Genomic DNA, 14,738 nt, shown 5'->3' with positions numbered 1-14,738 from the left:
CACAGCAATTTGTGGCGGCATTACGAAAAGTACATTAATCTATGGGTTTGTGACAGGGGTACAAAAATGGGGCACTTTTCATGATGGGGGGCACGAATTCATTTTGTGACAGGGGCATAAATATGGAGTGATGGGGGGGTTCTGGAGGGGGTTATGGTTAGGGTTAGGGGAGGGTAGACACATATGCTATGGTTATGGTTAGAGTTGGGAGAAGGGGAGGATTATAAATGGCAAAATAAAAAAAAACCTCACAAAAATGGGGTGCTTTTTGTGTCCTCGATTCCTCCTCTCTATCAGACTCCCATCTCCATTTTTTTATCATCCCATCTTTTTGCCTTCTGTCATCACTCTCGCATCTATCAGCCAGAAAGGAAAAAAACAAGCCCGATTTGTTGTATTCTTCTCCCTCCTCCTTCCTCCTCCTCACTGCAATCTAGACCAGATCGTGCACGGCTAAGCGAGCCGCCTTGCTGCTCTGAGTGCGTGCTTGATTAAGGCGGAATAGGCGTTGAGTTATTGGAGGAGGAGGGGGTGAGGGGAGTAGAGGCTGAACAATCTGGCTGAGAATTGGCTCGTCTACGTCAGAGAGAGACGCTGTTCACATCAGCGGATGCTCTGAGACACAAAGACACCTGGCTCATTTGCATCCTCTCTCACGTTCTTGGACCGTAAACACGCCCACGCTCAAAGAGTAGCCCGAAACGGCTTTGATCTTGAGGTTTTGATGCCCCACCCTGAGGTTTTTTTAAGGGGGGGGGGTGTTTTTGTGAGCTGATGCCACAGGTAATCGGGCTTGATTGGAAACAGCACTTGCAGAGATGAAGAAAATCTGGTCCAAAAAGAGATTTCAGGTAAGTTTAGACATTGATAATCGGCTATTCCAGTAGATTTTTACTCGGGTATGCCACGCCTTGTCGATAGCAAAGAAATAGAAATGTAAGTCGGTGGTTTAATCTCTGAATGCGCATTTTATGCCTTTACTGAGAACATTCTAAAAGACAAAGTAGAGATAAAAGGCAGCACTTTTTGTGTGGTAAACATCCAAATCAGGACAATCGTGGAAAATGTCAGTTCAGGAATGATATGATCACCAGGTGGAAAGAAAAAAAAACCTCAATTGTACTACAGGAACGTTTGCATCTTCAAACAGCCCAAATTTCCTTTGTGCGTCGACTGTGCAGGCAGTGTGATGAAATATTCATCTGGCCTCGCCAGTCGTGACAGTGTTCTTATTCCATACGTAATTAATATAATCGCTTTCACACACTGGGAGCAGAATAAAAGTGTGTCAGTAGGCTACACACTGTGTGGAGACTGGAAAATCAGGTTATCCAGTCAGTGATGGTCACCCCTCCGGTCTCCATCACACCCCAGAGATTGGCTCTTTCTTTCCCTCCAACATTTTTTTTTTTTTTTTTGTTTGTCTAATAAAGCCATCAGGATTTGGGTCATTTATTCAATGATTAGCAAAAGCCAGGCTTTTTGAAAAAGGTGTGTGTGTGTGTGTGTGTGTGTGTGTGTGTGTGTGTGTGTGTGTGTGTGTGTGTGTGTGTGTGTGTGTGTGTGTGTGTGTGTGTGTGTGTGTGTGTGTGTGTGTGTGTGGAGGTGGGGGCTGTTTTCAGGCAGCAACAGTGGAGGTCATTTAATGAGGATGGAAGCTTCTGGCAGACTGTGTTAAAGAGCAGACAAAATTAAGCCTGGAAAAGATAAAGTACCCTTGAACCAACAGGATGTGTGCAAGTAATGTAGAAAATGAGTCATTTCACTCACTGCATGGTTTTATTTATTTATTTATTTTTATAGTTTCATAACTTTTTGTTTACTCTCCATTTGCCAAGAAGGAGAGACGAGATAGTTTAATATTTTAATGTTTGTTTTTTGGGAACGATGAAGTTCACAGTACAGACAGTGCCAGAATATTTAGAGAATTATTTGTTATTTTCATTGTGAACTAATCTACAATTAATTGTCAGTCTAAAAAAAAAAAACCCTTTTGTTCATTGAGTAGCACATAAATGCAAAGAAATGTGCAATATATAATGACATAATACAATACCCTCAGCTGTATGAGCATTGTCTTCTTTATAATTTGCAGTCGTTTAATTGGTATCCCAATGCAAAGTGTGTGTGTGTGTGTATATAATTTACATTAATTATTGAGATCCTATTGTCTTATTTACAATTTGTACATGTTCAATAAAGCCCCTCTATCAATCAATCATAAACAATACGTTTATGAGCTTTTCACAAGAGCAGAAGTTAGCAGGAGTTAGCATGCATGCTGAAGTCTGCAAAATGTCTTGTAAATGACTCCAGAGTTATTAGCAGATTACAAAAACAGCATTTTCAGTTTTAGAAGTCTTTATTTCTCACTAGCTTTTTATGTAATATATGCTAAAGAGGTTATATTTACACACAAACGCAATGGCTTGCAGCTAGCCTGGGACATCACCATGCTAATGTCTGCTAAATGTCTTGTAAATCACTTCAGAGGTGTTATTAGGTTCCAAAAACAGCATTTTTACTTTTAGAAGTGTTTATTTCTTGTGTTAGCTTTTAGAAAATATATAAGAAATATGTCATATCAACACATAAATTAAGCGGTTTTAAGGAGACCTGCCACTAACATCACAGTGCCGCTCTACTCTAATTGGCTGTCAGTGCCGCCACTCTGTTAAAAAAAAAAAAGCAACAGAATGAAACAGAATGTAACCTCTTAAAATAGGTCAAGGTAGCCATCTTTGAACTTGTCCAAGGTCTGTTGTAAGTCCCTTCGGCTGCTCCCTTGTTTTGTACTTGGGGTCGCCACAGCAAATCCAAGATGGATCTGCATGTTGAATTGGCACAAATTTTACGCCGGATGCCCTTCCTGACGCAACTCCACATTACATGGACAAATGTGGTAGGGGTGGGATTCGAACCGGGAACCGTCCGCACTGAAACCAAGTGCATTAACCACTTGGCCCTTGAAGAATCAAATGGGAAAATCATCATGTTTGAGAAGCAAGTCAACGTTTGGAATTTTTTTTTTTCTTGTTAAACTTGATGAGGAACATGGAGAATACATACCTCCACTAACTGCACATATTATATTTAATCATACATGTGTGAAGTTCATTATGTTGTCAGCTTTATTTCCACAGTTATTTAAAAAATAATGGTTCCAAATAGTAAATGGACTGCATTTCTACAGCCCTTTTCAGTGTGATGCAGGTATTCAAAGCACCTTCTCTCTCTCTGTCTCTCTCTCTCTCTTTTTCTCTCACACACACAGAGTAATATCAGGGTGCTGCCATGCAATGCAATCACCTGCACATCGGGAGCAACTCGTGGATTTGATTTTTTGTCCAAGTCACTTTAATGATTTTCTTGTCTTAGGTGGAACTGAATTGAGGATCCTCTGCTTATAAGCCTGCCTCTCTAGTCTGTCGTCACCTCCCCAAGATGGATAGGAATGAGTTAAAATATTCCATAAATTGATGGGATTACTTTTCAGTTGTTCTTCTGACTGCCTAAATTTGTATAATCCAGGATCAACTGGGAACCTTTGAATGTAGAGGACTTGGCTTAGGATAGGGAAGTGCTGGATGAGTGGATTAGCCTACTGTCACTGCAACCCAAGATTCCTCTTACTACAAGCTATATGGTGCGCTCTTTTATTCAAAAACCAAAGAAGCTTAAGACCAACTGAGGAAGAAGTCCCAAAGTAGCACTATGAACTTAATGAGAATTTGTGCTGAGAGTCCACCAGAACTTCATGATCACGATTAAGGAACTGATGAAGGATTTAAAGGAATCTAATAGAAATATAACACTGGCTACCTTAAGGCTGTGAACCAATAATAATGGATCTATTATTTCAAAGTATGATATTAAAATAAAAAGCCCAAGATTTCGTCTTGCTTGTCAGCTGTAGGTGTTTTATTTATTTTATATAGATTTTAAAGACTAGTGGCTTCCTCCTTGGCCAACAGCCCTTTTGCGTCGAGTGCCTTGGTTTAATTGTTTTTTTTTTTATCCCCCTTTGGTCTTAAAACACAAGAAGACGTTGATGCTACACCCTTTGTAGTTATCACATTAGTACATAAACAGCAGTTGTAAATATTAGTTATTCAGGCTCATAAGATTAGCTATGATATTTATCAGTCAAGATAATGCTTGTTAGTTCTTAAATAATATGAACTGATGCAAGATCCAAATTTGCTTATTCACGCTAATCGCTCTAATGCGCTTAGTTCTCAGTAAACTTGAATTAATGTGACATCCAGATTTGCTAATTCATACAAACATGCAAAATGATGCTAGTGTGCACTTGGCTAGCATGTTTTAAATTAATGTGCGATGTATATGCAATTGTTCACTCAAGATAATGCTAGTCAGCATTTGGCTAACATGCTAATGAGCAATGTAAATGTGATAATTCTCTTAAGATAATGCTACTTTGATCTTAGCTAATATGCTATGAATGAACATTAGTTGTGAGTTTGATTAGTCAAGAAAGCTACTATAGGTAGCATTCAGCTAACGTATGGAACGAGGCTAAAGTAATTTGATAGAATGGAGCGCTCAGTGCCCTGCTGTCTTTGGTATCTACTTAAGTATCATTGAAATGTACGCCAGAGTTGCTGTTAAAGTTTCTCCTCTCCTGTGTTACTGCTCATTTTTTACATAAAGATCAGCCTGGTGGAAACAGGTGGGATTGGTAACTTGATAGCGTGGTACTCTTTGAGCTATGGTCCCAGTAGTGGAAAACTGGCTAACGGTGCACTGATGCATTGTTAGCTTGGCTCCCTCAGCCTCAAACAACGCTGGAACAGACAGCGTACATATTGACAGTGGAAGGTCATGCTATAATTCACACGGACTCTCTCGGGTAAACATGCCTGTTGCAGTGTTTGGTGTAAAGCTGAATATCTGGCTGTGATTTCTGTTGAATAATGCATTGTACTCTTGTATCTTGTTACAGAGAACTGGACATTCCACGTGGACATTTGGCAGATTCACCCATGGTGTGTTGTCAGGATAAGCTTTCCGCCGTTTCTATTCTCGTCTACCGTACACTTTCTTCTTTGTTTTTACTTTATGTCTACAGTTTGATGTATTGCTGTAATAATTGAAAGTTGCTGGTGTAGGATGTCTATATTGCTTTAGCGTATTCATACATTTAGCCGGACGTTATTACACATCCACCCCCACAATGCAATATGACTCTGCACGTGGTTCGTATCATATATCTGCAAATATTTGTGTTCTATACTCTTGGCATTTTCTACACCAACATGGTGTGCAGTATATTGTGAAATATATTTCTCATAATTAGGTTGCTGAGGGAATCTTTCTTGTGCAAGCTATTTAGTTTTGACGGGTAGACCAACACCGGTGCAAAAAAATTAAACAAATAAATCAAATGAATAAAAATGCATTGTATTATCTTGCGAGGAGGCGCAGTGTAATATTTTGTGGCTGTCGTCCTACTCCTTCTCGAGTGCACTAACCAGTAAACATATCTGTCAGCCGCCCAGCAGTTTGGCTGGTGATTTTAGACTCTAATGGGTACGAAGAGGATTGGTCGTGTGGGTGAGAGAGATGCTGGTTTCCATAGTAACGGTGCTCTCCCGTCTGCCCTCTCTTGCTGCCACTACGGAAGCGAAGTTTTCCGCTCCTGCCGAAAGCAAAGCTATGGTAAGCAACCCCTCCCTTCCCCACTGCCGCCAACGCCACCAACGCCACCTCTTCATTTTCCATCTGAACACGCCTGACTGCAATCGGTCACCGTGGCGATGATCCGTAGCGCCTTTAGATATGGTTTAAGTTCATTTTGACCCCATCTGTGGTTTCTGTTTTCCTTGTTTTCTTCTTAATTCCTCAGTATTTGAAGAGTTAATTTGCCAGAACTGTTAAAAAACAAAATTTATAGTTTTTTAAAATAATGACTTATAAAATTTTCTTTATTTGCCACAATAGTGGTTGTAATTCTGTCCTTTTTTCTCACACTGTGTTTTTACAGATTAACTCTTCATTTGATGTCAATATTGTCATTAACTGTTTACATGGACACCGATAGCAAACGACTGACCTTATTCTAAATAAGACAATATTTCGGTTATGTTGCAGAGCGCATTCAGAGTAATGAGTCATACATGCCTCTGGCAACCCGCCTGAGCAAAAGCAACTGGCAACTGTTGTGTATGTTACGAAATGCTGCCAAAACTAGCACAAAAAAAGTGTTATGGGATCCATGTGTGTAAATGTTGACAACGCACTTCAATAATGTGACTAAGATTGAAGTAGTAAATAAAATTTATTTATATAGCACCTTTCACCAAGTCTTATAATACATAAAACCAATATATAACAGATAGAAAACGCAACAAAATACAGTTTAACAAACATGCAATAAAATATACAAAAAAGCTTAAGACTTTTTTTTTAAACTACCTGTCACTCCAAATATCTTTATTTGATTATTCATTTATTATTGTTATATATCCGAGTATAACCGTATTTGGTTTAAGGTAATTACAAAATCTTTTGGTATTGTCTTATTCAGAGTATTGTGTAAATGGGATTAATATTGGAATATTGCTGTCCATGTAAAAGTACCTATAAATGCAACTGTATTTGTGGTTTTCATTTCTTTAATTTGTTTTTCATCATCTCAATGGTCTTTACGGCCACATTTTCTTTACGGCCACACAAAAATGCTACCCAAAGTACAGGATGTTTAAGAAGAGTCTGCTCAATAATCACTACAATTCGATTTACTTAAGAAGTGATGAAGCGCAACATTATTGGAGTGACATTTTCAAGAAAAACTATGTTAGTATTTGTTATGACAGAGTTGTAATTTGCCTCACGTCTGTTTGTTGGGGTGTTAGCAAAAGGAGTCATACTGGAAGGCCATGCGGAGAATGCATACATACATCACTGCAAAATAATCTGTGAATATTCCATTGGGCTTAACAGGATTATATGTTGGTATTCCAGTGTGTTTCATTATAGTAACTTTATGTACATCACACCAGTCTAAATGAGTATTTTATCAGTCATTTCTGCACAAAATTTGAAAAGTTTTTTATTGTTTGTTGTTGTTGTTGTTGTTTTTAAGAATGTGGGGTGGGAAATCCAGAATCCACATCAGGATCAAAAATATTTGTTGTTTTTTTCTTGATAAAATTTCTCATCGCAGTGACGTTCATGGAGATTGTCTAAAAATGCCTTTCGATAAACTGTTTAAATGAGCAAGAAACAATCTGAGTTTGAAGAAGTCTGCAGTTTGAAGTCTCCTTGGCAGATGTAATGACCAAACTTGTTGAGGTTGGGACAGACCTGAAGTTGAAGCTGTCACATTTGTGGGCTGAGCCATTTAAAAGGTGGCATTTTTGGTAAATGGAACTCAAAATTTTAAATTGTGAGTTAGTCATGCTAAATCCAGTTTGTATATAAAACTTGCTGGACAGGTTTTGCTTGTCCTGGAATGGATCGTGTTGAGTTTTTCTGGTGGCTCTGGATAAAGTGAGCAGAACATGGATGTTTCAAAAATATTCATTTAATAAAAAAAGACTTTTGAAAAGTCTGAAATGGGTACAGCAGCAGATACACAAAAGAACAATCAGAGATTTCTGACGTCCGCCAAGGGTTGACGAGGACTCAAAATAAAAGGTATGTGATTCGCATCGTGACTAGGACTTTTCCTAGATCCGGATTCCTCAACACAATGCAATAATTGCATACTGATTCAGAATGGTCCGACTGATCGATATGTTGCAATCTGATGTCTAATTCACAAGCGGAAACAAAATAGCGTCTTCCTGATCTTGGTTTTACACTGTGATGTTGTATGTTTCTGCTGCAGAACCTGCATATTTATCCGGATCACTCCCAACAAATCCTGAGCTACAATCAGAATCCGGATCACCTCCAAAATTCAGTGGAATCTTCCATGCCCTAATATCTATCTGTGTTGCAAATTTTGTGAGAATCCGTGAAGTAGTTTTGACGTAATCCTTCAAAGCGTATGTAAAGTGAAATCTTGATGAATGAATGAATGAAAACTGTTTATTTCGAACATTTGATACAACAACAATTACAAGATAGATCAGTAAAGACAACAACAAAAAAGTTCCTACTGTGTACCCAACATTTCCGAAAAGGGGTAGGGTGAAGCATCAGCTTATTTATCCCTACCCCTTCTTCCCCACAACCAGTAATACCCTTTGCCACATATACACATAGATTCCTACACACCTAAACCGATATCAATATATATATATATACATACATATATATACACATACACATACATATATACATACACACATCAACATACATACACATATACATACACATATATACACATATACATATATACACATATATATATACACAAACATAAATATACACCTACACATACCTACTTACATACAAAATACTATATATTTACAAGCCGAAGCAAAAAACAAAAACACCCTAACCCTCATTACCCTTCCTCCTCCCTATACCCAGAAAAAACCATATTTTTGTACCGCTGTTTGAACTGGTTCATGCTTGGACATTGCTTGAGCCCCACTCCCAATCTGTTCCACATCCTCACCCCACAGACAGAAATACAGAAACCTTTTAATGTTGTTCGTGCCCACTGATGCTTTAAATTAAATTTCCCCCTCAGACTGTAATCCCCTGATCTGTTAAAAACATATTTTTAATATTTGCTGGAAGTAAATTGTTTATTGCTTTATACACGATTTGTACTGTTTGAAAATGAACCAAGTCTGTGAATTTTAAGAATTTGGATTGTAAAAATAGTGGATTTGTATGATCTCTATAGCCAGTATTATGAATAATTCTTATAGCTCTTTTCTGCATTACTGATAGTGATTGTGTTGTACCTTTATAAGTATTACCCCATACCTCTGCACAGTACTGTAAATATGGTAAAACCAGTGAGCAGTAAAGAATGCGGAGTGAGTTGTGGTCCAGAATATGTTTCGCTTTGTTTAGAACTGAAATGCTTCTTGACAGTTTACTTTGTATATGTTTTATATGAGTCTTCCAGTTTATCTTATCATCTATTATCACCCCCAGAAACTTATTTTCATGTACCCTTTCAATATCTACCCCCTCGACTTGTAACTGAACCTGTATGTCTGTATTACAATAGCCAAATAACATGTATTTTGTTTTACTTAAGATCCAGATCACCTCCAAGATTTAAAGGAGTCTTCCATGGCCTAAAATCTATCTGTGGTGAAAACTTCGTAAAAATCTGTGCAGCAGGTTTGATGTAATCCTAAAAAGTATACAAAGTGAAATCCTGATCCAGAATCCAGATCTGGATCACCTCCAAAATTTAATGTCTTCCAAGGCCTAACACCAATGTGTGGCGAAAACTTGGGGAAAATCCGTGAAGTAGTTTTGAAGGACTCCTTCAAAACCTAAAAAAAGTGATTTCTTGATCCAGAATCCGGATCTGGATCACCTCCAAAATTTAATGGAGTCTTCCATGGTCTAATATCTATCTGTGCTGAAAATTTCATAAAAATCCCCACAGTAGGTTTGACATAATACTTAAAATTCTGCAAATTGAAATCCTGATCCAGAATCCAGATCACCTCCAAAATTGATTGGAGTCTATCATGGTCTAATATCTATCTGTGGTGCAAATTTGGTGACAAGCTGTGAAGCTGGTTTAACTTAATCCTTCAAAGACTATAAAGAAGGGAAATCTTGATCCAGAATCCGGATCACCTCCAAAATTTAATGGAGTCTTCTGTGGCCTAATATCTATGTGTGGTGGAAATTTTGTCAAACTCTATGCAGTAGTTTTGATGTAATCCTGCTAAGAGACAGACAAATAAATAAACACCACTGATGTTATTACATCCTTGGCGGACATAAAAAGGGGGAGGAGACAGGAATCTTGACATCAAATAAAATAATTTTTTGCATTATGAGACACGGTAAATGATCAAACATCTAATTTATGTGTTTTCACATAACAGTGAAAAGCTCTGAACTGGATTTGAAACTTAAAATATGTGGCGGATCTGATGAAAAGGGGCGGAGCAATGGCATTTTTAAAAGATTTCCTTTCTCAGGCATGCACGCCAAGGATCCACTGCTATTCCAGTAGGTATTTCAACAACTTAATAAAAACTGCAGGAAATTGTCGATAAACTGATACATGCATCAACTGAGTCACTTTTTAAATATAATCCTGAACAACCATCAGTGTGAGCCGACTTTCCTTCTTTCTTTTGGTTGGTTCTTTTTGTCTGCATCTGTTTCTTGCTTTGTTCCCAAATGTCACTGATAGGAACCGTGTCCTTGTGTACTTTTAAAAGCACAACTGGCATCACGTCACGGTTGAGCTTCTACCCTATTAATTCACTCTGGGGTCTCCACGTTTCCTTTCAGGGACCCGTCAAACTCTACTAAGCAAATGTGAAATGTCATGTTTGATGTTTTCCGCTCCGTCCTTAATGCCCTCTCCTGAAATTCTCTGCTTTGTTTCAGACTCTGAGACCACAGAGGATGAGACCACAGAACCTCAGGTATCCATGGAAACCAAAGAAGGGGCCGGGAAGCACCAAGACAAAGCTGGACGGAGAGGACCTGCAGGTAAAAAAAACAAAAAAACAATCAGCTGCATGTTATGTACACGTGCATTTTTTTTACAGCAAGTTTGTGTGATTTATTTTGCAGCTATAAACGAGGTTTATTGCGACAAATTGGCATTAGCTGCAAAAGACGACCCTGTAAAACCAAAAAGTGCAGCATGCACACTCACAGGATGATTTACTGCTGCAGCAGCTCCAGTAACACACACGGATACAAAATTATCATTCACTGCAAATTGGTCGATTTAATGGCTGGTTGTTTCCAGCTTGGCCAAAAACGTGATTTGGATGAAATCAGTTCTTTGAAAATATATGATTCTCTCACGGTGTGACACACTGCCCTAGTTTCCAGTGGGGAAACTGTCTCAGGTCTGAGTCCAACTGTGCGACACTGCAGGTAAAGTACGGCCTCAAAAACACAAGCTGGCTCGCTGAGATAAATTAGGCTGCCATTGTTTTAGCCTAAAGTGTGTTTGTACGTTAGAACTCAGTATGTTGCATTGTGGGAATCCAGCAGCAGCACAGTTTGCATTATTGCCGCATTGAGCAGGTTATGAAACTGTGTGTGTGGATGTGAGGCATCAATGTAAAGTACTTTGACCATGAAAGCATTATATAAATTCAATCATCTGACACCTTATCGAAGCCAGGTCCAGATTTGAGACTGTTGACTTAAATTGTTGAGTTTCATCTGTAAAACGAGCTGGCCTTAATTTGCTAATAGCAGAGATGTGCAGCCGTGGAACTGTGGGACTTTGAGGATGTTTAACACGAAAACTCAACATTTATGTGTCATTAACAACGGAGCAGGTCTCAGCCTCATTATATCTAAATTCTGGGTCTGTTAGCGAAGCAAAGGGCAAGTTACCGATGACCACATTAGTAACCTTAGTGCTTAGTGCCCCGTTGAGTGTCAATATCCAACCCCTCATACACGTCGTGACAACCGAATAACAGATCAAGTCGGGGATTGTCTGTTGGGGTGAAATATGGTGGGGACCTTGTATGCCCCGTGGCCACTATGAAGGCCTAACAGGAGCCGTGAACATGAGACAGCTAACAGGGCTCTGGTGAAACAAGAAGTCCTCAATGGCAGATCAGGTGGAGGAGGTGATGGCTTGGAACTCAACAGCTGTGAACGTAGCAACAGGTTCTCAGATGTTGATCAGCTGGGATTTCCCAGCCATCGGACCAGGCTAAGGACCTGTCAAGGACTGTGTGTGTGTTGGCGTGCAACAACATTCCCACATTAAACAAACCCATGCACAGGCATCTCAAGATCAACAACTGGATGTAGATATCCCATCAGGGAATCGATTAAGAGACAATGTTCCTCTACACCATGGCATTGCCAACAGCTTGTCTTACTGCTGGGAACTAGTGGTTTAGATGCTCTTAGTTCCAGCCAATTCATACTGCATCTCTGTCTCTCTGTTTGCGGTGCTATTGCCGCAACAGGGTCCTGGAGTTTGGCGTCCCCTACTGAACCCCTGGTCGCAGGCACAGCTACATGCTTACCCATGATAACCTGCCAAAATGGTTACTGATTTACAACATTTGACAACGACCTCCAATTGGGACTTTGTAGAACCATATCTGTGCTTGGTTCAGTTTTGCATGTTTGATGCCTTTTTGTTTGTAGTTTGTATATATGATCCCTGTTTCTGTTAGAATGGCCTCAACATTGGGCCACCCCTCTGAGTCTGGTCTGCTTGAGGTTTATACCTCGGAAAAAAACCAGAGGGAGGTTTTCCATATCAATGTCGCCTATGTGCTTGCTCCGGCGGGTTGGTATGGTTAGACTTTACCTATGTGAAGCTCCTTGGGGTGACTTTGCTGAATTTATTTAAAATTTAACAGTAAAACATCGATATGAGGATTTTGCTCAGTTTGGGCCATTTAAAGCGCAGCTGATGTCTGTTTTCTTGTCAGCACAGCACACACGATGAGAGTTGGCTGATTTGCTGAAATGAAAGTCCAGCTTTGGCCTCACAAACCCTGCTCACCCTCACCACCATTTCCATCGAGCCAACGACATGTCTGAATATAGATGAGAAATATTGACACCCTATCTTCCCCTCTTCTTTTTTATGTGTTCCATATACACGGCTCACTCTGAGTGTTTGCAGTTGGTGTTGGCAGGCTGATGACGCCCTTGTCACGTCTTTCTCTCTCACTCTTTCTCTCTGGAGACGTGCAAGAAAAAAAAGTGAAATGAGGGAGTGATGCATCGTTTGTTCTCGTCACAGAACAGATTGTCTGAGCTGCATACAAAAACCCAGCTATCTTGTTAAACACCTTCTCCCCAGATGATCCATTTCTGCAGAATCGTGCTCGTAGGTGTGAAAGCAGATTGTTTCCCTCCTCGGTTGTTCTGCAGCAAGTCTTGAAGCACAGAAATGAAAAGAGAGACCCGAGCTCAGTATGTCAAGATGTTGATGTGGGTAATATTTTAGGGGCTCTAAAGAAATTCATCATTTGGGTTTTTTTTGTTGTTGTTGTTTTGTTTCCTGGAATTTTATGAGTGGCGGCGATGGTTTGTGAGCATACAGGCGCTGAGTCAGTACCGCTGGTGATTGCAGTCCGTCATCTCTTTACAGTGTTTCTGTCTTTAAGTGAAGACGCTGACCACTCTTCATTTTCGCTTCGAAAGCATTCCTGTCTCTGTGGCTCATCGCTAAAATGTCAATCATTACCTGATTTGCGACGGGGAAGGACGAGCTTTAAGTGGTGCACACCCAACATTTTCCTGCTTTCAATCAATGACATCTTTGAAGATCGTAGGCAACATTTTCTCCGGGAGGGAGAAAAGTGACCGTTATTTTTAGTTGGGTCAATGATATCAAACATATAATGAATTGATTTTCAAAGCCGTTTAATCCTGTTTATTTCAGTATTATTTTAGCATCTAAAAATGTCTTAAGTATGTCTTAAAAAAAAACTGAGTGTGAAAATGAATACCAGTGTCACCGACCGAACGGTCCCCCCTAAAAATCGGTCCACAGTGCCTCCACTGCGCATGCGTCATTTCTGAGCATCAGCAGGGATTCATCGATTATCACCTCGTTTCTGCTTCAAACTGCACTCCAGTCATCATCTATCTCAGCAACAGATATCTGAAGTTTTTGTACAACAATCATTTACACATAAATTCAGCAGTATTTCATAATAAAAGACAGGGGGAAAGATCAGAGCACCTGCGCCTACATTATTTTGGAACGTCGATAGCAATTCACAGATTATCGCCTTGTTTCTGCTTAAAACTGACTTTTGAATGATTTAAAAGGTTTTAATTTGTCATCTGATGTTAATAATCACATTATTTCCTTTGATCGCTTTGGGTGTAGAGAGTCAGACTCAGAGTCAGTCTCAGTGTGCCAGTGAAGGCACAGTGAAGGCAGGGTGGACCAATTTTTAGAGGGGACCATTCGGTCAGCAACACCAGATCAAATGTTTGGAATCAGGTTATGTGCTTCTTTTATGTGGTCCTAGATTTGATTTGAATCTGGTCTGTCACGATGTCTTGAAATTCAGAGGCAATCAATAATTTTAAGCATCATTTCTTTTCTTAGTGACCCAGAATAAGTAAAGTTTGGTCACATTTATTTCAGAAGCATTTTGGCCATGGGCCTTGCCTGGTAAACCAGACCCTTAATTCACTTTGTCAATAAATGCATTTTGTGAAAGGGTCTGGTGCCCCTCACATTCTCTGCTGTTTCCTCGTGGCGGGAAAAAGGCTGGCCAATTGCAATCTCATATGGGGCTGGCCTTACAGGATGACATTGAGGAGTTACAAACAGACACTGTCCTCAACAACCAAGGTAGCTGCCGCTGGTATGGAGCAATTATTTGACAAACGAAGACTCTTAAAGCCTTTCTTTGTAAGAAACGTGTTTGCTGTACTACTGACCGCATATTTGTAGACACTAATCTAGTTGTCGCTTCTTTGCACTGAATTTATGTTTATCCAATGGTATCCAGTGACAGATTTGCCTGCATCCAATCTGTCAACCAGTGTTATTGATTAGTCTTTCGGGGGTGGTGGGTTTTGAGAGATGAAATCTTTTGTCCATTTATTGTTTCTCAATACACCATTGAAACTTTTGAATTATGTTCTCC

General features: G+C 39.6%; 1 protein-coding gene across 7 annotated transcripts in view; it reads left to right on the top strand.

Moving 5' to 3' along the window:
- The window catches only part of LOC117517238 (striated muscle preferentially expressed protein kinase-like), a 142,136-nt gene that overhangs the window by 38,708 nt on the left and 88,690 nt on the right, over positions 1 to 14,738 (top strand). For 2 of the 7 annotated variants that reach the window (XR_004562693.1, XM_034178183.1), the window contains exons 1-4: positions 779 to 851; positions 4,967 to 5,009; positions 5,515 to 5,682; positions 10,516 to 10,620. Coding sequence is in view for 6 of the 7 variants with exons in the window: in XM_034178183.1 (XP_034034074.1) it covers positions 5,550 to 5,682; positions 10,516 to 10,620 (238 nt within the window). In the remaining variant the exon portion in view is untranslated. Of the gene's footprint in view, positions 1 to 582; positions 852 to 4,966; positions 5,010 to 5,514; positions 5,683 to 10,515; positions 10,621 to 14,738 lie in introns of those variants that run through there. The other 5 variants (XM_034178191.1, XM_034178212.1, XM_034178221.1 and 2 more) reach the window with 5 other exon arrangements.

The sequence above is a fragment of the Thalassophryne amazonica genome, chromosome 1, assembly GCF_902500255.1.
Source record: "Thalassophryne amazonica chromosome 1, fThaAma1.1, whole genome shotgun sequence".
NCBI lineage: Eukaryota > Metazoa > Chordata > Actinopteri > Batrachoidiformes > Batrachoididae > Thalassophryne > Thalassophryne amazonica.
Note: the sequence above shows the minus strand (reverse complement) of the source record. Positions and strands in the feature narration are given on the sequence as shown.